Genomic DNA, 26782 nt, shown 5'->3' with positions numbered 1-26782 from the left:
TGGTGGTGGCTGGTTGATAATTTTTCCAAAACTATATTTCTCTGTTGACAATTAAAAATTAATCATATGAATAATTCTATGTTAATGTATTTTAAATATACAATTAATAAGAATGGGGAGAGGAAAATTAAAAACATTTAAAAGGAAATCTGAATTGGCCTGTGACAGTACAAGTTTGTTTTATTCTAAAAAGGGTATATTTGCTTTATATTAATGCTCTACATTTTAGCTTTTATTCTTGGGAAGACATTTCTTTTTCTTTATTTTTTTTTTTTAAATTGTGCAGTTGGGGCTGGAGTGATAGCACAGCGGGAAGGGCGTTTGCCTTGCACGTGATCGACTCGGGTTTCATTCCCAGCATCCCATATGGTCCCCCAAGCACTGCCAGGAGTAATTCCTGAGTGCATGAGCCGTGAGTAACCCCTGTGCATCGGCCCCCCTCCTGGGTGTAACCCAAAAAGAAAAAAAAATTATGCACTGCTTGGCATTGAACCCAGAATGTAATTATTATTATTAGGGTTTCATGAATGAAATATTCCAGCACCACACCTCCACCCAGGGGCCTGATTCCTTCTACCAATGTCCCAGTGTCCCAATCCATATTATTCTTTGTGTGTGTGTGTGTGTGTGTGTGTGTGTGTTGGGAGTGAAGCACAGTAGTGTTAAGGTAGTATTTCTGGCTCTAAACTTGGGGATCTCTCCTGGCTGTGCTCAGGAGACCATAAGAATTGCCAGGAATCAAACCTGCGCCAGCCTGAACATAGGCAAGAGCTCTACTCCCTGTACAAATACCTTGGCCCCATACTAGTCTTAAGCAAATACAAGCGCCAGTTTCATTCTAACACTGAAGATTTTGAAAATATGAAGGTGAGTATTTTAAAGTAGTTTTAATAATATTTCAAAATTATAACACAAATTACTATTGCTTCTACAAACATTTATATACTTTAATGAAGTTGGTATTTGTAAACAGGATATTATCAGTTTTTAATTATTGGCTTATCCACTGAAGACTTTCACAAAAAGATATAAAGTACCTTTCTGAGAAGACCTGTTTAATAATTGTCGTGCTTGGGCCTGGCATTTGCATTGCACGTGGTCAACCCGGGTTCTATCCCCAGCACTCCATATGGTTCCCTAAGCATTTCCAGGAGTGATCCCTAAGTGCAGAGCCAGGATTAAACCCTGAGCACCACCAGGTGAGGCCCCAAAACAAAAATAAAGAGTTGTCTTGCTGAGGAACCTGAGAGATAGCACAGGTGTTAAGGAATTTGTCCTGCACATGGCAGGTCCTTTTTCAGTACTTGGTACCATATATGGCCTCCTGGGCACTGCCAGGAGTGACCCCTGAGCACAGAGTCAGGAATAAACTTGAGGACAGCTAGGTGTGGCCCCAAGACTAAAACAAAAATAATTGTCCTGCCTGACCAGGGAGATAGCTGAAAGGGCAGCGTGTGTGCCTTACATGTGTTAGTTCCTGAATCCACTTCCCAGCACCTCATGGTTCTCAGAACACTGCAAGGAGACGCTTGTTGGCCACCAGCACCACTGAGTCAGAGCACTTATCATCACCAGCCTTGCAATGAACCACAAGGGAACAGAGCTCGGCCAGTGTCAATGAACACTGCGCTTCTGGGAGCTGGGTTTTATAGTCTCTGGGTCTTGGCCATTGATGGGATTACCTAGTTGATGGGGCAGTTGGTGGGTGTGACCCCCCCTACTGGAAGATGGAGGATCTGGGTGGAGGATGCTCAGCCCCGATCTGAGCAGAGTTGGAGATCTCAGCCCCGGGCCCCATATGCCTGTGTTCCTCTGCCGGTTCCTTCATGCATGTGGAGAGTGGTCTCAGCATGGTTGTGGCTGGTTCTGGAGGTCTCCGGCTGCTGGGGCTCTGCTCGGGGCGGAGAGGGAAACTCATGTACCTTCATTAGGTACATGAAGGAAAATGTAGGCAGAACCCTTCATGACACTGAAGCTAAAGACATCAGTAAGGTTGAAACAATGCTGACCAGGTCAGTGAAAATAAACATAAAAAATGGGACTACATTAAACTAAGAAGTGTCTGCACCTCAAAAGAAACTGTGACCCAAAGAAGAAATCTGAATGGCTAAAAGGCACATGAGAAAATGCTCCACATCATTAATAATCAGGGAGATGCAGATCAAAACCACAATGAGATATCATTTCACACCACAGAGACTGGCCCACATCCACAAGAACAAAAGCAACCAGTGCTGGTGCGGATGTGTCGAGAAAGGGACCCTCCTTCACTGCTGGTGGGAATGCCGACTGGTTCAGCCCTTTTGGAAAACAGTATGAACTATTCTCCAAAAATTAGAAATTGAGCTCCCATTTGACCCAGCAATACCACTTGTGGGACTATATCCCAGAGAGGCAAAAAAGTATAGTTGAAGTGACATCTGCAATTGTTTGTTCACTGCAGCACTCTTTACAATAGCCAGAATCTGGAAAAAACCTGAGTGCCCAAGAACAGATGACTGGTTAAAGAAACTTTGGTACATCTACACAATGGAGTACTATGTAGCTGTTAGAAAAGACGAAGTCATGGCATTTACATACAAGTGGTACTACATGAAAAGTATCATGTTAAGCGAAATGACTCAGAAAGAAAGGAATAGACATAGAAAGATTGCATTCATCTGGGGAACATAAAGTTACAAAATAGGAGACTAACACCCAAGAATGGCCGATATCAGTACCAGGAATTTTACTCCATGACTTGGAGGCCAACCACACATGCTAGGGGAAAAGGGAGCTCAGATAGAGAAGGGAACAACAAATAAAGGGTGTTGAGAGGATCCTTCCAGGATGGGAGAAGCATGCTGAAAGTAGACTATAGACCAAACATGATTGTCACTCATTGCCTCTTTTGCAAACTACAACACCCAATAAGAGAGAGAGAACAAAAGGGAATTACCTGCCACAGAGGCAGGGTGGGATGGGGGGCAAGGGAGGGTGGGAGGGATACTGGCATCCATGGTGGTGGAAACTGGGCACTGGTGGAGAGATGGGTATTTGATCATTGTATAATTGAAACCCAAGCACAAAAATTTGTAAGTCTACAAATGTACCTCATGTTGTCTCACTAATAAAAATTTTTTTAAAAAGAAAACAGTGACCAAAATACATAGAGAGTCCACTACATAGGAAAAATTATTTACCCAGTACCCATCAGATAAGGGGTGAACATTCAGAATATACAAGACATTAGTAGAACTGTACAAGAAAAAAACCTCTCTAATCCCATCAAAACGTGGGGAGAAGAAAAGAACAGAAACTTCCCTGAAAAAAGAAATACAAATGGCCAAACGGCACATGACAAAATGCTCTACCTCATTAATCATCAGAGAGATGCAAATCAAAACAACAATAAGAAATTACACCACAGAAACTGGCACACATGAAAAAGAACAAGAACAACCAGTACTGATGAGGATGTGGGGAGAAAGTAACTCTTTCATTGTTTGTGAGAATGCCGACTGGTCAAGCTTTTCTGGAAAACAATATGTGTAGGAAAACATTGGTTTGTCCTATCTCCCTTGCCACAGGGAGCTTAGGTTTATAAGGTTACACTCATCACTGTGCTCCCAAGTCACTCCCATTCCTCTGTGTTTATCTGTAAAATCTCTTCTCTGTGCTCTCCTCCCCAACCAGTTAATCAGTTTTTTCCCCTAATCAGATTCTGTTAACTTGTAAGGTCAGATCCGTCTAAGAACACTGAACTTGTATTGTAAGTTAAATATTGCTTTCCCCCATCTTTTGCATAGTTTACTTTAAAGCAATGTCCTTTTTGTATGGACACAGGACAACAGTTAATATTATGCTTTTGTAACTTAGGAGTTAATTGACTCCAAATAATATTATTCTTTCATACATCTGCTTTCTCATCTTAAGCTTCAGTTGCCTTTACTTCCTAGCATTCCAAAAAGCAGGGTCCTGACGAGGGACTGAATGGACCCAGGGCAAACTGTGAGCTACCCTAGCATCAAAATGGGCAGGCCAAGCTCCACAATACTTAACTTATAAGTTAAGAGCACGGTCGTGGACAAACTCTGTCATGACCCAAAAGAGGTAACTGAATAAGGACCCTGTTGGGGTTAGGAAGACTAACCTGGCCTGAAGACTGTGGTCTGGAATTTATAGTGAGATGTCGTCAGGAAGAACCAAACTTTATGCTTGATATATCTCTTACTGTGCTCATACAAAATGGCATTGCTAGAAATATTAGAAGTAAATTTACTACAACTATTTAAGTGTATTCCTAGCTGAGGAAAGAAGAAAGAAACACACCCTGAATGGAATCCTGCCCTTGAGTAGATCTAGTAATCCGGAGTAATCTCCCTAGATGAGATTTTGTCCTTGAGTTAATCTCCTGGAGGAGTGGCTGCACCTCTCTTTGTTGATTTGTTAATATTCAACCCCACCTTTGTATCCCCACCCTACATGATTTCTATATAAACTAGGCTGTAAGAGTGAGCAAGAAGGAGAATGAAGGGGGATCCAGAGAGAGAAACAGAAGGAGAATCAGAGGAGAATGGAGAGGAGATTGGAATAAACTGCAGTTGATACCGACCAGCCTGGCCCTCGTTTCTTTCTTTGCCTGCTAACTGCCATCAGCCTCCCCGAGGTAGGGGAAGCGGCGGAGACCACTGAACACGAGTGGAGAGAGAGAGAGAGAGAGAGAGAGAGAGAGAGAGAGAGAGAGAGAGAGAGAGAGAGAGAGAGAACTGCTGCTCTTTAGTATATACACAAATATGGGCATTTCTCAGAAAATTAGAAATTGAGCTTCCATATGACTCCTCAATACCACTTCTGGGAATATATCCTGGGGGTGCAAAAAAGCACGGTAGAAATGACATATGCACCTGTATGTTAATTGCAGCACTGTTCACAATAGCCAGAATCTGGAAACAACATGAGTTCCGGAGAATAGATGACTGGTTAAAGAAACTATGGTACATTAACACAATGGAATACTATGCAGCTGTTAGGAAAGATGAAGTAATGAAATTTGCTTATAAGTGGATGGACATGGAGAGTATTCTGTTGAGTGAAATGAGTCAGAAAGAAAGGGACAGACAGAATAACTGCACTCATTTATGGAATATAAAATAACATAATATGAGATTAACACCCTAGCAGAGTAGAGACAAGGGTCAGGAAGATTGATCCATGGCTGGATGAGACCATAAGCTGGGGGAGAAGGCAGCTGGGATAGAAAAGCAATCATTAAGTCAATGATGGCTGGACGGATTGCTCAGGATAGGAGATGAGTAGATAAAGAACCAAACATAATGGCCTTTCTGTATCTGTATTGCAAACTGTAAGATCCAAAAGTAGAGAGAGACAGAAAGAAAGGGATAGACATAGAAAGATTGCATTCATCTGGGGAACATAAAGTAATAAAATAGGAGACTAGCACCCAAGAATGGCCGAGATTAGTACCAGTAATTTTACTCCATGGCTTGGAGGCCAACCACACATGCTAGGGGAAAAGGGAGCTCAGATAGAGAAGGGAACACCAAATAAAGGTGTTGGGAGGATCGTCCCAGGATGGGAGAAGCATGCTGAAAGTAGACTATAGACTAAATATGATTGTCACCCATTGCCTCTTTTGCGAACCACAATACCCAATAAGAGAGAGAGAACAAAAGGGAATGTCCTGCCACAGAGGCAGGGTGGGGTGGGGGGAATGGGGGGTGGGAGGGATACTGGGATCCGTGGTGGTGGGAAATGGGCACTGGTGGAGGGATGGATATTTGATTATTGTATAATTGAAACCCAAGCAAAAATGTGTAAGTCTGCAACTGTACCTCATGATGTCTCACTATTAAAAATTTTTTAAAAAAGTAGAGAGAGAGAGTAAGAAGAAAAGTGTCTGGCACAGAAAAGGGGGTGGGGTTAGGTGGGAATGGTGGGACATTGGTGGTGGAAAATGTGCATTGGTGGAGGGATGGGTGCTTAACCATTATATGACTGAAACTTAAACACGAAAGCTTTGTAAATGTATCTCACAGTGATTAAAAAAAAACACAGAAAAAGAATTGTACAGCTAAACATAAGGTGTCTTAAGCAAGACAGTTTTACATGGGCCACCTTTGTAAGACTTGAGTCCGACTGAAAATCCCTGTTAATTATTAAGCTCATGCATTATCTGGATACCTGACACTGCAGATTGAGAGCAGAGAGAGTTTGTCCCTTAAGCTAAGACTACATGCCGATAGAAAAATGTAGTTGTCGAGAAATTAAAAAACAAACCTCTTCCTCTTTTATGGAAGGACTGGGTAACTTCTATTTTGGCTGATAAACCTACAGACAGAACAATCAGTTTTCCATTATTGAGATTCCTGTTTGTTTTAGCATGGCGGAGCTTGGACTTCACAGAATTCTCCTCTTGATTATTTCTCTGACCAAGTATCTGGAGAGCACAAAACTGCTGTCAGGCTTCAAAAAATGTGGTGACTTGGAATGTGAAAGTAAGTTTGCTTTTCTTTTATTTCCTTCTTTTCGTCTTACTATGAAATTACTTAGAATGTTATTGTGGACATGCCTGATATAATGAGCATTAATAATACCATTGATAAATATCTGCAATTGTATAGTTAATAAATAGAAAACGCTGGAAGCAAAATATTTTGTGATAGTATTTAATGTAAATATACAAAATAGCGAAGATAAACTTGGTATGTAAACATATCAGAAAGTATAAAAACCAATGACTCAAAACCAAACTAACCAGTACTTTTAATAAGTTTAAGAAAAATGTAATTGATTTGTATTAAAAAGATACCAAATAATGATAGATTTTTACTTATGATGAAATATTTGTTTCTAATTCATAATCAGCACTGCTGATTCTCATTAGTCTTCTAAAGTTGTTTTTATTTCAAACAATACAATTTACTTTGTCAAAACTTTATAAAGCATAAATAATGTCTATGTTCACTTATTATAAAAATTCTACAATTAATAGTAAGAGTACATAATTTTGTTCATATCCTGTATATTAAACTTCCTCTATCTTCGAAAAAGAAAAATTGGTTTCATTTTATTTTATAGGAACTTAATTTATTTTCTGTTATTAGTTCTTTGGTGCAAAATGAACTCATACCAATATATTAGAGTTGCTTTAAATAAATTTTAACTCTCTGATATGTTAAAATTAGTTCTAATTTGTAACAAGTAAATTAAAATACAGGATGTTATTAGCATAAACAAATTAATTATAAGTAAACTTTTCATAGGTAAACATTTCCCTTAATCATTTGAATATGCAACTCAGTATTTTTAGGTTTAGTACATGTGATTACATAATACAAATTATATTTTTTCCTCTTTACAACATCATTTCAATTTTTTTTCTAGTGCCAGTTAGAGAACAGGGACAGAGAACACTCAAGTGTCTAGTCATTTATAATGTTATTTTCACTATAATGCAGAGTTAAAATGTTTTACATATTGTATAATTGTTAATTTGATAGATGTATTATTTTCTGTGTTGAATGATTAAATCTAGGATACATGGTTATGTTCATTGTTGAAAGCTATTGTATTTGTAGATTTTGTGGGGGTGATTGGTATGTATCCAAGAGGAAGAAAATAAAATCTAAGATAAGATTTTTGGCCTCTCGGGATTTTCATTCTAATGAATGGTGACAAGACCAGTCAATATTAAAAAACAAGCAAATGATTCCAAACATGGATCACAGATAATAGGGATGTTAGTGAAGGGGCAAGGCGGACTGGATCCACTAGAGAAGCTACGAAGAGAGCACTCGGTGTTTAGCTTTAGGAGAGAGCACGGGTACAGAAGGTGTAGTGAAAAGAGACTCAGTGAAAATCTGGCTCCACTGTTTATCATGTTGTCAGGTCTCTGAGATTAAACTACAATCATTTACTTCATAGTCTGTTTTAATAAAACAAAGCTATGAAAGAGCTTATCATAATACCTGGAATATAGTAGGTGCCAGGAAGAAAACTAATTCTTTTTTAAATCCTTGACAAAAATGATAATGACACATTCTAGTGGCAGTAGATAAATCTGATTGTAAAGGAATGAGAGGAAGCGGATTTTTCGTGTGTGTGTGGTGAACATACCGGACAGTGCTCAGGGCTTACTTCTGGCTCTGTACTCAAAAATCCCTCCTGTCAGGGCTCAGGGGACTCTCTGGGGTGCTAGGGATAGAACTTGGGTTGGTCTCCTATAAGACAAGTGTCCTACTATTTCTCCAGTCCCAAGGAACTGATTTTAAACATAGGAGGGGTAAAGTTAAAGACAATTATGTCTTATCATATATTTCAAGGCTTAGAATTGATTTTGTGGGGACTAGAGAACTAGCACAGGGATTAACATACTTGCCTTGTGTGCACCATACTGGTTCAGTTCCTGGCACCATACGATTTTGTGTACAGTGGGAAGTCTATGTCGTCTTTTTTTTAAAGGTCATAACTGTTACGAGGATCAGGACTATGACTCCAGTGGTAGACCACTGCCCCCCCACCTTGCATATGTGAGACCCTGGGCTTTATCCCTTCACCACATGACCCCCTGAGCCTTGCCTTGGGTCCCACAACTAGCAAAAATAAGTAAATTAGTTAAGAAGAAATTAGCATTTGGAAATACATAGGATGGATTGGAAGAAGTCAGGATGAAGAGGATGTCCACTGTTTACAGTCCTCCCATTGTTCATCGATTTGCTCGAGTGGGCCCAGTAACATCTCCATTTGAGACTTGTTGTTACTGTGTTTGGCATATTGAATACGTCATGGGTAGCTTGCCAAGGCTTTGCCATGCGGGCGAGATACTCTCGGTAGCTTGCTGGGTTCTCCAAGAGGGGCGGAGGAATCAAACCCGGCTTGGCCTCTATCGCTCCAGCCCGGGAGAGAATAATTACATTTTAATTTAAATTTGTGTTTTTTTTCCATTACATTTTTATATAGCTTTAATAAGCAGAGTCTTAGCCGTGACAGACTACACAGGACCTGACTGCCGATATCTGAACTTCACTGAAGGAGAAGAAATATTTGTTTATGTGAAACTTGCAGGAGAAGGGGAAGACTTATGGGCAGGAAGTGTAAGTATCTAATCTTACTAAAGTTACAGAATAAATGACAATCGTACAAGGATGCATCTTTCCTGAAGAAACTACATTGAAGAGTTTCAAAGGAACATATACATATTCTTTGTATAAAGATAGACATTCTTTAACTCGTTTAAACAAACAAAAAGGGGGGCTGGAGCGATAGCACAGCAGGTAGGGCATTTGCCTTGCATGCAGCCAACCTGGGTTCTATTCCCAGCATCCCATATGGTCCCCTGAGCACTTCCAGGAGTAATTCTTGAGTGCAGAACCAGAAGTAACCCCTGTACATCGCCAGGTGTGACCCAAAAAGCAAAAAAAAAAAAAAACCCAAAAAACAAAAACAAAAAAACCAAAAAGATTGGGGCCAGAGAAATAGTACAGAAGTTAAGGAGCTTGCCTTGGACACAGTTCACCATGGTTTAATCCCCAGCACCACTTAAGGTTCCCTGAGCACTGCTAGGAGTGTTCCCTGAACACAGAGTGAGGAATGAACTCTAAATAGAGCTGAATGTGTCCCCAAAACCAAAAAAAGTTGTGTTAACTGGTAATTCCAGAATGTCTATAAATTCATTTTCTTTTTTTAAACTTTTTAATTGAATCACTGTGAGATAGACCATTACAAAGCTGTTCATGCTTGATTTCAGTCAAATAGTATTCCAACACCCATCCCTCCACCAGTGTACGTTTTGCAGCACCAGTGTCCCCAGGTGCCGTCCCATCACCCCCAGCCCTAGAATGCCTATACATTTCTAAATGTATAGGGAAGAAATTTATAAATTTTTGGGGAAGATAGCTTAAAGGACTGGAGCATACTCCCAATGTGGGTAAGGCCCCTAGTATGGTGCCTGAACAAGCATGAACTCCTCCCCCCACCCTTCCGCCAGCCCAGGTAGCACTGCCAGCATGGCCTTGGGGAGTCCTTAACATTGCTGGGCTTGGGCAGTACAGCATCACAGAGCCCAAGTCAGGCCCACATGGCCAGGCCTAGTATTAGCAGGAGATGTCTCAACTAACTGTAGTGCATGCTTTGTAAGCAGGAGGCCCACATTTGATCCCTAGCACTGCATAGTCCTGCAGCATTGCTGGGAATGATGTCTGAGCATAGAACTTGGAGTAACCCCCAGGGGTTACTCAGGTACCATTAGGGGTGACCCAAAGCCCAAACCAAACCATAAAAACCACGACTAATACTAGCTCCAAGAAAACACCTGTGTCTTTCTGGGAAAATTAAGGACTAAGTTTTATTGAAGAGGTGCTCAGAAAGATCAATAGACTAAGAAAGCAAGATATTTGAATTTTTCTTGGAAAAAAAATAACAACTGAGTGGTTTATTCGGTTCAGAGTCCTCTTAATACTGTAGTTCCTCCAAGACTAAACCATCTTCCTGAGTATGTAACATAGGAATATTAATGATTAATGTTATTTTCAGCTGAAAATAGGTTTGCATCTTTGATTATAACATCATGTTTAATAATGAAAAATTCCATGGTAAGCAATTATTGTCCTATGCTGAAGAAGCATAACCAACCTGATACATACATCATTTCCATGCTGCATATGTAATGGAGGTCTCTCAAGTATTCTCTGATTGCTATATAAAGAAGCATATTCTATTAGGGTCTATCCTCCTTTTTATCATCAGTGACTATGTGACCAAAACTCTGAGTGCCACTGGCTAGAACTATTTGTATGGTCTCAGGTCAGAAAATTTCCACATTTTTTTTTTTAATAAAAGAGGGTTTAGGCCACACTTGGGTGATCTCAGGGTTTACTCTGTTTTCAAGGAAAATGCCTGTTGGTGCTGGAGAACCATAGTTGGGGCCAGGGAATGAATTGGTGGCTGGCTGCATGTAAAATAAGTGCCTTAAATCCTGTAATATCTCTATAACCCTTCTTCACCATTTTTGTTTGTTTTCATTTCGCGCACAGTTGTGCTCAGGACTTTACTCCTGGCTCTGCATTCAGGGATCACTCTTTTTTTTTTTTTTTTGCTTTTTGGGTCACACCTGGCGATGCACAGGGGTTACTCCTGGTTCTGCACTCAGGAATCACCCCTGGTGGTGCTCAGGGGACCATATGGGATGCTGGGAATTGAACCCGGGTCGGCCACGTGCAAGGCAAATGCCCTACCCGCTGTGCTATTGCTCCAGCCCCTCAGGGATCACTCTTAAGGGAACTATATAAGGTGCTGAGGATCAAATCCCAGTCAGCCGTGTGCAAAGCAAGCACCCTACCTTTTGTAGCATCTCTCCATCTCCTTCCTTATCTTTTTAAATTAAAAGGACTAAAAAAATCATAAATGCACAGGAGTTACTTTTGGCTCTGCTCAGAAGCTGTCTCCATCAGTGGGAAATCATGTAATGTCAGAGATTGAGCCCAGTCTCCTGAATGTAAAGTATTTGCTCCAGCCATTTGAGCTCCTCTCCAACTCCTCATCTTTCCTGTCTTGTGTTGTCTTAGACATACCACGTCTTGAATGCCCTAGAGATATCTAATGCAGCTGTAAGAGAAACAGTAGGTATCACGTTAGGAAAAGAAAGCATTCCTTCTTGCTTCCTGTGTGTGTAAAAACTAAAGTTTCTCACAAAAGTGATGATAATTTATGGTGCCAGCGGGAAGGCTTGAATGTGCTTGGTTTGGGATATTATTAGGTGTTTTCTTCATGCCTATAGTTATTTAGGGAACTACACTGTGAAGTTTGCCAATATACTGTCCATTTCTGTTGATCTTTATAATTTATTGTGTTTTGAAGGATGCATGCCAGTCTTTCAAAATCATCTTACCTGATTTTAATAAACTGAAATGCTGAATATGAAATGCTCCACCTAGTGTGGCTACTGCACCATTCTCTTACTTTGTGATATTCCAGCTATAATAGTGTAAATAAGTTCACTTGGGAAATAAGATCAGTAGAGGACACAGAAAAGGAAGAAAATTAGTATGCGAAATAGTTTTCCCTCTACAGATAGAAAAAATGACGATTTCCAGCTTAGATCTTTGTTCCTTCTGTTTAATGCTGTTCTTTTGAAACCCAGGTTTGATCTTTGGTATTGCATATGGTCCCCCCAACTCTGTCAGAAGTAATTCCTGAGTGCGTAGCCAGAAGTGACCCTACCTTCTTGGGAAAAAAAAGAAAGGCGAGAATGACTTAATTTTTTTTAGGATAGGTAATTAATTCTTTCTTATTCTTTTTAAAAAAATTTATAATCTTTGTTCTTCATTTTGATAGAAAGGAAAAGACTTTGGATATTTTCCCAAAGATGCAGTCCAGATTGAAGAAGTGTTCATATATGAGGAAGTTGAAATGTCAACTAAAGTAAGCAAACTCGTTCTTGGTTATTAACTGACTTTGAAATGTCTTGGTTAAGTGGAGCAATAGTAAGGCAAGTAAGGTGCTTGCAGCAAACCCTGACACAACATGGTGCATGAAGGGTAGAGCTGGAGGTAATTTCTTCCCCTCTCAACATTGAAGGCGAGAGTTTGTGTGGCTCAAGCCCCCCTCCCTAAAATGTATTTAAGAACATGGAATCAATGTAAATAAACATTGACAGACAACTGGAGAAGTTTTCTTCCCCAAACACTTTATTTAAACACCATGTTTTACAAAGTTGTTCATGCTGATTTGTTACAGGCATTCAATATTCTAACACCAATTCCACCACCACTCTCACCTTCACTCCAGCATTGTCTCCAACTTTCCCAACACTCCTGTATCAGACCCACAATAATTTATTTCATATTGCTTGCCAGCGATAAATTGTTAACTGAATGATTAAATAATATTTCCTTAGAAGAAAATTGTCAAAATTGTTGTATCTCACCATGTTCTTGTCTGAGGGATTATTAAGATGTTGTTACAAGTTAAGCCTTCTGTGTTAATGTTTTTGTTAGTTGAAGTTGATTGGCTTCAACATAATATCCCATAAAATCTGGTGGGCTATTAGCTGGATTGTCAGTATTGTAGAGTTTGAAGATGCCGTGCAGCTGTGAATGTGGCTCACTCCAGGAAATCCAGAATTTTCAACTGGGCAGTCCAGGTGGAGTTAAATTTTTAACTAGACAGAAGCTTAGTTATGAGGGAATGACTACAGGAGCTTCTGGAAGTACAGGGAGGTAGGGAGAGGTAGCGCATCCCGATCCCAAGAAGGGCTGGAGTTTTCAGGAACTGGAACCCCAGTACCTGAGGCTTGCGGAAGGTTAAGTTCTCGGGCAGGCTAGTCCTGAGGTGAGAGGCATGGCAGTGACTTCGGAGTGTGGGAACAAGTGGCTGCCAGGGTTTTGTTAGAATGGGCACTGGCCCATTCCCTTCCCAGAGTGCCCTGGTCATCTCAGCTGGGCATGGGTGGTTAAGAAATTTTTGCAGCTAGTTGTTCTCTTTCGAGGTTTATTTATGAGTTTCTGCATCAAGGTCAGCAGATGAGTTTACATGGTCGTGGGGGTGGGTCTTCACAGATGTTTTTGAGTGCAGTGGAGGTATCTAATGCAGCTGTGGAGTATTCAATGGAATACTATATATATTCAATTAAATAAAAGATAAAATTGTGCATTTTGCACCAAATGAATGTTTTTTATTTATTTATTTATTTATTTTTTTGCCACACCTGGACATCTTTGGAACCTACCTGCTTATGACTCCATGCTTATGGATCAGTTCAGGCAGCACTCAGGATCAAACCAGTGCTCACTGCTTTGCTCTTTAAACCCTAAAAGGCTGAATCTTGAGGTGATAGTGATAAATGAAATAAATGAGGAAGTGAAAGGCAGTTACCAGTGGGTTTCGTCCATATATGGAAATTTTAATAACTAAAGCAAGTAACCTGGCAGCATATAGCGAAAGTAACCTTTATGTGGTGAAAATTATAGTGGTTATTGAAGGGGAAAGGTAAATGAAAGGATGAATGAATAGGGAGGTCTTTTAGTAGTGAGAAGTTTGGTGGGGATTTTGGTGAGTGTAATAAACATAAATAAGTGTGAAGCTGACCTACAAAAATTTCATATGAAAAACCAATTATAAAACTCATAAAATTAAAAATTAAAAATTTCCTGCCTAAGCAGCTTTTCATAATATAGGCATCCATAGGTTATATACCCTGTTATAGTGAAAACTTAAAATAGCTTGAGAATTTACTTTATGAATAGCCTGAGAATGTGCATAAAATTAGGTAAGATAAAGTTGGACATAAGCATAGATTGAGTTCTGAACAACTGACAGTATGCACGGTGGTTGAAAGCATAGGTTTGGTTGCAGTCAAAGTTCAAAGTATGACTCCGTCATATAGTAACTAAGTGGACTTGGGAACTTTAATTTTCTAAACTGTAAAATCAGGGTGATAATTTCAATATAGTTCTATTTCATAAATTTTAATGAGAAAAAAATAAACACATGTAAAAAACAAAGAAGTACTTCGTGAGTGCTATATAATCCTTAAATATTATTAGTACTGTTATTGCCCTAACTTGGATAAAAGTTATTTCCTAGCACACATTCTGGGTCTCTTATCATTAAAACCTCATCAGCAATTGGAGTTTTAAATAAACTTGATAACATTTGGTTTCATAATGTTGGGCTTGTTAGTGACAAATGGTATCAGAAGGTTACTTTTAAATATGTGAATTTGATTGGCCTATTTAATTCAGAATCTAGGTTAAGCAAGTTTGTTTAAATGAAGTCAGTAGGACGTGAGTCAGTTTAGTTAAGCACACTATTGATAGGCTCTTTGCCAGCACCAATTTTGGGATTAATGGTCAGAGATAGTACAGTGGATAAGACACTTGTCTTACACATGGCCAAACCAGGTCTTATCCCCAGCACTACTTATGGTCCCTTCAGCACCACTAGGAGTGATCCCTAAGTGTGTTGTGAAGTTTCCTTCTTTTACATCACTATTCAGCTTGTTATATTACTCTAACTGCACTCCTAGAAGCTTTGTAAGCACATATGTTTTCTCAGAGTTTGGTTGAAAAATATACTCAATTGATTGTCTCTACTTGTTAAATTCCTCAACTCTTTGATGATGAACATTTTTTTTGAGTGTTTGTGTAATACCCAGCGATACTCAGGGGTTACTCCTGGGTCTACATTCAGAAATTATTCCTGGTGGTACATGGGGTATGCCAGGAATCAAACCTGGGTCAACCATGAGCAAGGCAATACCTTTGCTATACGATTGCTGTACAATTGCTCTGTATGATTGCTTTGGCCCCGATAATGAAAAAAATTTAATGTAAAGGTATTTTCATTTATGAAAATACTTATTTTCATAAATATTATTGTAGCACTGTAGCACTGCCCTCCCATTGTTCATCGATTTGCTCGAGTGGGCACCAGTAACATCTCCATTGTGAGACTTGTTACTGTTTTTGGCATATCGCATACACCACGAGAGCTTGATTTATTGTTAGCCTTGAAAATTTGGTAGTGATACAGATATTTGAAATCACATCTGATTTGGGGCTGGAGTGATAGCACAGCGGGTAGGGCATTTGCCTTGCATGTGGCTGACCAGGGTTTGACTCCTCTGTCCCTCTCAGAAAGCCCGGCAAGCTACTGAGAGTATCCTGCCTGCACGGCAGAGCCTGGCAAGCTCCCCGTGGCGTATTAAATATGCCAAAAACAGTAACAACAAATCTCACAATGGAGACATTACTGGTGCCCGCTCAAGCAAATCGATGAACAACAAGAGGACAGTGCTACAGTGCTACATCTGATTTTAGCTTTTGTTCTGCTGAGTTAGTTTTTTGGTCTTGGGAAATCAGTTACATATTTTAAATGACTTAGGGAGAAACAGTGCATTTTAATGTATGCGTATCAATCACAACTTTTTTCTTTTAGGAATCTGACTTTCTTTGTCTTCTTGAGGAAAGGTATATATTTGATAATGAGGAAAATGAGTTAAACACTGATAGTGGTGAAAAAGTATATCCATATGAAGAAGATGAAGACCAAAGCATGGGTATATATGAAAATGATTTTCAGTTCGAATCTGGATTTGATCCAATTTCTGAAAGTACTTTGTTTGAAGAACAGTTTTCACTATCAGAGGCTCTTGAAGGTATAAGAAGCACTAGTGAATCAAAAGACCGGGACGAAGCAGAAGCTGGAAGTGTGGAACAGGATCCTGTTCCAGAAGAGAGTCGTTACCCACAATCTTCATCTGTGCCTGGAGGGAAAGGATGGTTTGAATTCAGAGAGGAACAAGCCAACGAACTGATTTTTGAATCAGTTACTGAACTTTCACAAGAAAGCTCATTTCAAATTACAAAAATGGCAGTGGATGATGAGAATGACCTAGAGGAATTAAATCGTAGTGAATATCAGAAAGAACAGAAGCAAGAAACGGAGCTAGAATTTGGTTTAATAACAAAGAAGCAATCTGAACAGGAGTCTGAGAATATTTTAGAACCTCAAACCACTGGGTGGTTTGATGGTGGATTTACAGATTATTTAGGTTTTAGAAACGAGGATACAGAACTTGAGTCATTGTCTCAAGAAAATAATACACCACTAGATGTTCCTAATTCTGTTTCATCTGATAAAGATCCTCCAATTCCATGTGCAGAAACAGAGAAAAAAGACTCAGTCACTAATGATAGCTCAGTTTTCAAGCCAGGTTGGTTTGATTTTGGTTTTGGCATGCTAGCCTTTGCATATGCTAATGAAGAAAAACTTGTATCAGATGATGGAAAAAATGAGGAAAAAGGTGAAGGAGATAAACAGGAACATCTTCCAAGTGAACTTGATCTTGATAAAGAACAAGAAGTAAAAATAATAAAAACCATGGAAACTGAAGATCAAACAGTTGACGAAAATGTTTTAGTGAAAGCAGATAATTCTGACACTATGGCATACTTTCAAAAGTTTTTTCATAACTTTGACAACCCTTGGAACTTCCAGAACAGTCCAAAGGACACAGAATTACCATTCTCTGAACTCATACAGGATGAAGGTAATGTAGTTGAAAATGATAAAACAGAATTTTTTCAATTGAAAGTTATATCACAGATCATTATAAATGGTGTGGTGATGAAAAGTGGATAGAGCAGTAATGTGGTCATAAAACACCGATATATTCAAACAGAATTGATTTTTATAAGTCTAAATCAGATTAAAATTTCTAGGAATCTGAGTTTCCCAAAATACTCAACCAAATGATGAACAGCAGCTTAGTGAAAAAGCTCAATGGCCTTGAGCACATGCTGTGTGTGCAGGAGGAACAGACTTGATCCCTGGCACCACATGGGGTGCACTGAGCCGGGAGGAGCCACCCAATAACAGGTGTGGCCCCAAAACAACAACAAAGCCAAACCCCACAAGTGATCTCTAAGCTTATCAACCATCCCCTTTTTAATTTACCAGTATCTCATTTATTCTATAATTAGGTCTTAATATGAATTAAAATGGGCTGGAGCGATAGCACAACGGTAGGGTGTTTGCCTTGCACGCAGCCAACATGGCCGACCCGAGTTCGATTCCTCCGCCCCTCTCGGAGAGCCCGGCAAGCTACCGAGAGTATTCGATATACCAGACACAGTAACAACAAAGTCTCCAATGGAGACGTTACTGGGCCCGCTCGAGCAAATCGATGAACAAAGGGAGAGCCTTTACCTTTACCTTTTATGAATTAAAATATTAATTACAAATCCCAGGGGAAAAATGATTTGAGATGTAAAGATGTTCCAAGAAAATATTAGGTATTTTATTATTGTTATTACTTATTTATTTTGGTTTAGGGACCACACCCAGCAATGCTCAGGAGCTCTTAGTGGTTCTGTGCTCAGGAGTGACCACAGGCTGTGTTTGGGGAACCATATGCAGTGGTGCCAGGGATGGAACTGGGGTCAGCCACCATGCAAGGCAAGTGCCTTGCCACCTGTGTTCTCTCTCTGACTCTATAAAATTTATTTTTATTGAAAAATGATGTATATTAAATAGTACTGAGGCAATTTTATTTTTAGCAAAATCAATTTCTGTTCTCCCTATCTATCTTAACTCCCATATCTGTTCTGGAGACAGTATTTCATTTTTCTTTAAAGCAAAGGTCCTAAAATCTTTTTTGTATTTTTATTTCTAAATAAGATCTTTAAAGTGTGGTGATTTATTTCATCTATTTTGTATAATTTTAATTAACTTCCTATTCTTGCAGATAAGGGTTATTTTCCATTTACACTCACTTTTCCTTTACACCTTCAATATATGGTACCACATATATTGAAATGATTTTCTTAGAAATCTAAGCAAATGGGCCAGAGAGATAGCACAGTGGCTAGGGTTTTTGCCTTGCACCAGCAAACCCAGATTTGATCCTGGCATCTTCTATGGTCCCCCTGAGCTCCACCAGGAGTAATTCCTAGGAGTAACCCCCGAGCAATGCTGGCGGTGGCCCCAATACCAAAACCAACCAACTAAACAAAAAGAAGTCTAAACTAAGGGAAACTTCAGCAATTCAAAATATTCTTATTCCTAAATGATAGTTTACTGTTGGTCTGAATTCATACAAGAACTATAGCTTTTGGGTGGAGGTGGTTTGGGCCACACCCAGTGGTGCTCAGGACTAACTCCTGATTTTGTGCTTAGAGATCACTCCTGGCAGTGTGTGGGGAACCAAATATAGTACTCAGAATTGAACCCAGCTTGGCCACATGCAATGTAAGTGTCCTACCCACTGTGGTATCTAATTCTCTGGACCCTAGGGGAAAAAATGAAATATACAACAAAGGAGTATTAAGAGAAGGAAAGACATAAAAAAGAAAGGAAAAAAAAAACCCAAACAAAGATATAGCATGAACTAAAAAGGAAATAAATAATACTTTATTTGCAGACACAGTTTTTTTTTTAATTTTATTGAATCAATTTTAATTATGTTGGGGCTGGAGCAATAGCACAGTGGGTAGGGTGTTTGCCTTGCACGTGGCCGACCCTGGTTCAAATCCCAGCATGCCATATAGTCCCCTAAACACCCCCAGGAATGATTCCTGAATGCAGAGCCAGGAGTGATCCCTGAGAATCACCAGGTGTGACCCAAAAAGAAAAAAAAATTAATTATGTTTTGATTATTTTAAGATGTTAATTAGTTTTGTAAAGTTCTTACAGTTTTCCATTTGAGGTAACAATTGTCATCCAGATACAAATAATTTGCTACAGTTCACTTTTATTTTCTATTATTTCCAAGTTAGTGCATGTAGTATAGCTTTCCCTGATTTTAAAAAAATAATAAGAGAAAAACAATACTCAAGATCAACAAAGTTTAAGGTTAATATTGGGGCTGGAGCGATAGCACAGCGGGTAGGGCGTTTGCCTTGCAAGCAGCCAACATGGCCGACCTGAGTTCGATTCCTCCGCCCCTTTCGGAGAGCCCGGCAAGCTACCGAGAGTATTCGATATGCCAGACACAATAACAACAAAGTCTCCAATGGGGACGTTACTGGGCCCGCTCGAGCAAATCGATGATCAACGGGAGGGCCTTTACTTTACCTTACCTTACCTTATTGAATCACTGTGAGATAGTTACAAGCTTTCATGTTTGGGTTACAATCACACAACGATCAAACACTCATCCCTCCACCAGCCCACATTCCCCACCACCAATATCCTTGGTATACCCCCCTTTCCCAACCTCCCCCTTCCTCCTTGGCGGACATGATTCCCCATAATCTCTCTCTACTTTTGGGCATTATGGTTTGCAATACAGACACTGAGAGGTTATCATGCTTGGTTCTTTATCCACTTTCTGCACACATCTCCCATCCTGACCGATTTCTTCAGCCATCTTTTTCTTAGAGATCCCTTCTCTATTTCAGCTGCCTTCTCCCCTTTGCTCATGAGGTAGGCTTTCAGCTATGGAGCAATCTACCTGTCCCATGTATCTGCTATCCTTAGGTGTCAGCCTCATGTTATGTTGTTTTATACTCCACAAATGAGTGCAGTCCTTCTATGTCTGTCCCTCTCTTTCTGACTCATTTCACTTAGCATGATACTCTCCATGTCTATCCATTTATAAGCAAAGTTCATGACTTCATCTCTCCTGACAGCTGCATAGTATTCCATTGTGTAGATGTACCAAAGTTTCTTTAACCAGTCTTCTGTTTTAGGGCACTTGGGTTGTTTCCAGATTTTGGCTATTGTGAACAGTGCTGCAATAAACATAAAGGTACAGATGTCATTTCTACTGTGCTTTTATTGCAGAAGACACAGTTTCTAAAAGAGAATGGCCTAAGACAACTAATGAAGACACACATTTCAAAAATTATGATGAAAAATCAGAAATATCATTAGATACTGAAGACACTTATGAATTGGAAATGGACATATTTTTGGAAAATAGCCTACTAAACAGTGAGTTGTTTTCAACTGATAACTCCTTGTCTTCTCATAAAGGTAAGAAACAAGTTAACTGTTCTTCAGCATAATTATTAAGGAAGAAAGTAGGTTTGAAAGCACATCATACCAATATTAACTTATTTTATTTATCAACCAACAGAAGAAGCTTCAGAGCATCAGACTGATTCATTTCAGTTTTATGGTTATGATTTTTTGAGTTCTGCTTTTTCATCAGTTAGAATTCTTATAGAAATGGTAAGTAGATCTATTAGTACTTTTTTAATAATTTGACTATTTGAATACCTGAGTGACTTCTTCCTATGTAAATGCTACATAATGCTTTTCTTTATGTAAAATTTTACTTGAAAGAGTTTTTCCTTACATATAGGCAAGGATGCCATTAAGGATTTTTTCTTTCTGTTTTTGTACTGCCAGCAATCAAAATTAGGGCCTCACACTTATAAGGCCAATGCTCTAGTACTGAGCTATACATCCCAAACTCTATTAAGGAATTATTTTTTAAATTTTGCTCTTGGGGTCACACCCAGCGATGCACAGGGGTTACTCCTGGCTTTGCTTGGAGGACCACATGGGATGCTGGAAGTTGAACACGGGTCAGCTGCGTGCAAGGCAAACGCCCTACCCATTGTGCTATTGCTCCAGCCCCACTATTAACCTTAAACTTTGTTGATCTTGAGTATTGTTTTTCTCTTATTATTTTTTTAAAATCAGGGAAAGCTATACTACATGCACTAACTTGGAAATAATAGAAAATAAAAGTGAACTGTAGCAAATTATTTGTATCTGGATGACAATTGTTACCTCAAATGGAAAACTGTAAGAACTTTACAAAACTAATTAACATCTTAAAATAATCAAAACATAATTAATTTTTTTTTCTTTTTGGGTCACACCTGGTGATTCTCAGGGATCACTCCTGGCTCTGCACTCAGGAATCATTCCTGGGGGTGTTTAGGGGACTTATATGGCATGCTGGGATTTGAACCAGGGTCGGCCACGTGCAAGGCAAACACCCTACCCACTGTGCTATTGCTCCAGCCCCAACATAATTAAAATTAAAAAAAAATTTGTTCACTTTTTAAAATTATAAATCCTATATTATATATTGTAAATGAGATGTTGGGAAAGGACCTAACATGTATTGCTTGACACATACGGGATCTTCTACAAATGCTAGTTCCTTTTGATATCTACTGCAGCCATGAAATAATTAAGGGCAGTCCTCATTTTTCTTTTTATTTATGTAAGATAAATTTTAACAGTGGTGCCTTCAAAGAGTTCATTCCAGTTTGAGTAGAGAGCTCAGAAAAGCAACCATTATACAGTGTTGTGATAGTCATCAATTGCTACTGATAGACAAAAGGATCTTCTGGACAGACTTCTTAGGAGCAGTAGGTATAGAGGGGAGGAGGAGACAGAAGGTGTCTCAAAGGAGCTAAGATATCTGTTCATCTTGAAAGAAGACTAGAAGTTAGTTAAAGAAAAAAATAAGCATTCTAAGATTAAGAGATTATTTTAGGCCAGAGCAATAGTACAGTAGGTAAGGAATTTGCTTTGCACTTAGTATACCCAGGTTCAATCCCTGGCATCCCAAATGGTCCCCTAAGTACTGCCAGTAGTGATTCCTGAGTGCAGGAATAGGTGTGCCTCTGTCCTGAGTACTGATGGGTGTGCCTCTGCCAACACTCACCCCACTCCCATACACACAAAAGAAGAGCTTTGAATGTTATAAGAAGTTAAACTTGACATAGAGATTATAGTCAGTAAGGCATATGCCCAGACTCCAGTTTGAAAATTGGCACCACATACAGTCCACTGAGCACTTCCAGGAGTGATCTCTGAGCCTAGGGCCAGGAATAAGCTCTGAGTACCCCCAGGTATAGCACCTCTCCACCCCTCATCCCCCACCCCTGCAAAAAAAAAAAGAACATCTTTGACTGTTAAAAGACACTGTATTCTATTTAAAAATCTGTAATATATTGTCATAGATGGAATGTGTAAAGTCCAAGGCAGGGTGCTCTTGAAGAAGTGATTGCAGGCCCAGATATATTGCACAGTGGGCAAGGTGCTTGCCATGCATGCGACCAACCCAATATTGAACCTGCATCCCATGTGGTCCCCCAAGCACTGCCAGAAGTGATTTCTGAGTGCAGAGTCAGGAATAACCCCTGAGCATTCTCAGGTGTTCCTCCCTTCCTTCCCCTTCCCCAGAAGTGATTGCAGTTCAGGACATAAATGGTGACATTATGAATTATGGATCACCAACTCAAATGAAATGAAGTCTAAGTATGAGAACTATAGTCAACTGGAGAATGCTAATGTTACCTTCACAGGGGTCTATTTTTACCTTTTCTTTTCTCACAGCAAGAAGGAATATGAGGGCCAGATAAATGTTTAGAGGAACATTATTGTAGAGTGGAATTAGAGTTTCCAGGGATGAACCTGATCAATTCTGAGAATTCTGAGGAGTGTCACACTCACACAGGACTGGGGGAACTAGGCGTATTGGGTCTAGAAATGAAGGGATGAAATACAAATGATTATGCAAAGTCTATTCTAGGAATAGTCAGGCACACTCCGAGAAGCAGAGCACCATTCATTTTCTTTCTTTCTTTCTTTCTTTCTTTCTTTCTTTCTTTCTTTCTTTCTTTCTTTCTTTCTGTAGGACTACTGCTATTTATTCAGCCATTGATTAAGCTGATTGAATTGGGCATGAGTTCCAAATTACTAAAATTACTTTTTTTTTTTGACTTTTTGGGTCACACCTGGTGATGCACAGGGGTTACTCCTGGCTCTGCACTCAGGAATTGCTCCTGGCGGTAGCTAAGGGGACCATATTGGATGCTGGGAATCGAACCTGGCTCGGCCATGTGTAAAGGCAAACGCCCTACTCACTGGGATATCACTCCAGCCCCCTAAATTACTTTTTTTTTGGGTCACGCCCAGCTCAGGGGTCACTCCTGGCTCTGTCACTGTCACTGTCCTCTCGTTGTTCATCAATTTGCTTGAGCGGGCCCAGTAACATCTCCATTGTGACAAATGTTACTGTGTTTGGCATATCAAATACATCACGGGTAGCTTGCCAGGTTTTGCCATGCGGATGAGATACTCTCAGTAGCTTGCCGGGCTCTCTGAGAGGGGCGGAGGAATAGAACTCGGGTCAGCCATGTTGACCACTTGCAAGGCAAATGCCCTACCCACTGTGCTATTGCTCTAGCCCCTGGCTCTGTACTCAGGAATTACTCCTGGCAGTGCTCGGGGGACCATATGGGATGCTGGTGATTGAACCCAGGTCGGCTGTGTGCAAGGCAAACACCCTACCCGCTGTGCTATCACTCTGGCCCCCCCAAATTACTTTTTAAAAAATTAAAAAAAATTTTAAAATTGAATATCCATGAGAGACCATTACAAAGCTATTCATAACTGGATTTCAGTCATACAATGATCCAGCACCCATCCCTCCACCAGTGTACATCTCCCACCACCAATGTCCCATTTCCCTACCATCATACCCCAACACCCCACCCCCCAGCCCCAGTCCCTCTCTATGGGAGGCACTTTCCTTCTTGCTCTCTCTCTTTTTCCTTTTGTGCATTAATGGTTTGCAATACAGGAGCTGAGAGGTCATGATGTTTGTTTAGGGCATTCAGTTTTGTTATCGGAATGGTAAGGCTGGAGTAGTGTTTCAGTTGGGTGACCCCTTTGGGGTGTGGATGTGACTGCTGAGGCTTCTGGAAGTACAGGGAGGTGGGGAGAGGTAGCTCATCCTGGCCTGGAGAAAGCCTGGAGAGTTCAGTCACAAAACCTGCATACCCAAATTTTCAGCAGATTTTATCTTGGTGACGTATATCCATCCTGAGACGGTGGAGTCAGGCTGGGGGTATGGTGGTGATTTTGGCTAGTGGGAGCAAGCAGCTGCCGGGGGCTCTGCTTGGGAAGACTCCAGACTAACCCACCCCCCTCAGATTTACTCTGGTCTGTTCAGCCATGTGTGGGCCTAAGATTAACTGTGACTTTTGATCAACTTTCGAGATTTATTTATGGGTCTCTGAAGCAAGGCCGGTAGTAGAGCTAACAGGGTGGCACTGAAATTAGTTTGTGGGGGTGACAGCCAGTGCTTCCAGGAGTATTGGGAACTGGGGGGAGGTAGCCCATCCCAACTCCGAGAAAACCTGGAGAGTTCAGACACAAAACCTGCATACCCAAGTTTTCAGCAAATTATATCTTGGTGAAGTCTGTCCTGAGATGGTGGAATCAAGCCAAGAGCATGGTGGTGATTTTGGGTTGTGGAAGCAAGAGGCTACCAGGGGCTCTGCTTGGGCAGGCACCAGGCCAACTCTCCCTCCCCCCAATTTACCCTGGTCTGTTCAGGCATGCACAGGTCTGTGGCTTCTGATCTCTTTCAAGATTTATTTTTGAGTCTGTGAAATAAGGCCAATAAATGGGCTTGTATAGCTGAGCAAGAGGTAGTTTGTGGATGTGGTTCCCACATACTTTTGGCCATATAATTTTCTGGCAAACTTGGCCCCAACTTTTTGGGATTTGGCCAAAGACACAGTGGCAATTTTGGGGTATCAGGAAGCCTGAAGGCACCATCAGGCTGCTGATGCACTCACCCCACAGGTATAGGTTGACCTGCTGGCAGTATCATACCCCTCTATTTATTTATTTAACTTAAATTTTTGTTAGTGAAACACCATGAGGTACAGTTGTAGACTTACAAATTTTTGTGCTTGGGTTTCAATTATACAATGATCGAATACCCATCCCTCCACCAGTGCCCATTCTCCACCACCACCAGTCCCAGTATCCCTCCCACTCCCATCCCCCCATTCCACCCTACCTCTGTGGCAGGGCATTCCCTTTTGTTATCTCTCTTTTTTTGAGTGCTGTGGTTTGCAAAAGACATATTAAGTGGCAATCATGTTCGGTCTATAGTCTACTTTCATTATGCATCTCCCATCTTGAGAGGAATCTCCCAACACCCTTTATTTGGTGCTCCCTTTTCTACCTGAGCTGCCTTTTCCCTTAGCATGTGTGGCTGGCCTCCAAGCCATGGAGCAAAATTCCTGGTACTAATCTCAGCCACTTTTGGGTGTTAGTCTTGTATTTTGTTACTTTATGTTCCCCAGATGAATGCAGTCTTTCTATGTCTGTCCCTTTCTTTCTGACTCATTTCGCTTAGCATGATACTTTCCATGTAGTACTTTGGTACATCTACACAATGGAGTACTATGCAGCTGTTAGAAAAGATGAAGTCATAAAATCCCTAATTTTTTTTGAAGTATGTGGCAGTTTCAGAAAGGTCACGATGATTTGGCAGCCAAAGCAAGAAGTCAAATTGTAATACTAATTTTATTTTAAGAAGTCTATAGTGAGCTACTGGGTTTTAAGCTGTTAAGTTAGATGTTTAATGGTTAGGTGCAAGTGAAGGGAAAGTCCATAGTCTTAAGAGAAGGGAGTTGGGGATAATAGTTTGCATTTCTTATTATAAAGGTATTAAAATGGCATGGGGGTGCGGTGGGGCTGGAAAGATTGTACAGGGGGTAGGGTACTGGCCTCACAAGTGACCACCTGGGTTCAATTCCAGGCACTGCTTATGGTTTCCTGAATCTCCTTTAGGAGTGATTCCTGAGCCAGGAGTAAGCCTTAAGCACCTCTGGTTGTGATCCAAAACCTCTTCCTGCCACTTAAAAAAAATGAATGCTAACTGGCGCATGGTATTATGTATTTTTCTTTGTTTCATATAGTTTCCTTCACATCACCCAGTATTAAAGAGTTCCTTCCAGATGTAGAATTCTTAGTACATATTAGTACATGTCATACTTTTTCAAGTCGTAATATATTTTGAATAACTTTAGTAAATTAAAAATTTGAACAATTTTTTACATTTAGCTGAAAATATTTTTTCTTTTGCTCAAATGATTTTTGGTAATTGTTTCTATTCACTGGTAATTTGTTAGGTTTTAGACAGGACACACTTTCTTTGGATTATTTTAGAAATAGTATTAGATTAGGAATCAAGACCATGTTTGTATTTTGTTGTTGTTGTTGTTGTTTTAAATTTAATAGTTGCCCCTCTCCTGCCTCCAGAAGGGAACTAGCAAGACACACATACAGCAATGTTCCAGGGAGACTCCAGGGGGTTATGTGGTACCAAGAATCATAGTTGAGGCCTTAAGCATGCAAGATATGCTCTAATCAGTTGAGTTACCTCCTTGGCCCCAAAGACCCTGCTTTTCTCTACACTATTTGATAATTGAGGAGGGTCTTTAAGTTCTATTGTTGATATACTAAAATGCTTCATTTAGATGTGTAATAAGCAATTACACATAGAATA

The 26782-nt window shown here is 40.1% G+C and overlaps 1 protein-coding gene across 4 annotated transcripts in view; it reads left to right on the top strand.

Moving 5' to 3' along the window:
- Positions 1-6220: 6220 nt before the first annotated feature.
- The window catches only part of MIA2 (MIA SH3 domain ER export factor 2), a 94901-nt gene continuing 74339 nt past the window's right edge, over positions 6221-26782 (top strand). For all 4 annotated transcript variants that reach the window (XM_056133774.1, XM_056133769.1, XM_056133770.1 and 1 more), the window contains exons 1-6: positions 6221-6497; positions 8962-9095; positions 12334-12420; positions 15937-17050; positions 20287-20478; positions 20582-20676. In XM_056133774.1, coding sequence (XP_055989749.1) covers positions 6383-6497; positions 8962-9095; positions 12334-12420; positions 15937-17050; positions 20287-20478; positions 20582-20676 — 1737 coding nt within the window. In that variant the 5' untranslated portion in view covers positions 6221-6382. The remainder of the gene's footprint in view (positions 6498-8961; positions 9096-12333; positions 12421-15936; positions 17051-20286; positions 20479-20581; positions 20677-26782) is intronic.

This window comes from Sorex fumeus, unplaced genomic scaffold (assembly GCF_029834395.1).
Source record: "Sorex fumeus unplaced genomic scaffold, SorFum_2.1 ptg000098l, whole genome shotgun sequence".
Lineage (NCBI taxonomy): Eukaryota > Metazoa > Chordata > Mammalia > Eulipotyphla > Soricidae > Sorex > Sorex fumeus.
This window is presented reverse-complemented; position numbering and strand designations above follow the sequence as displayed.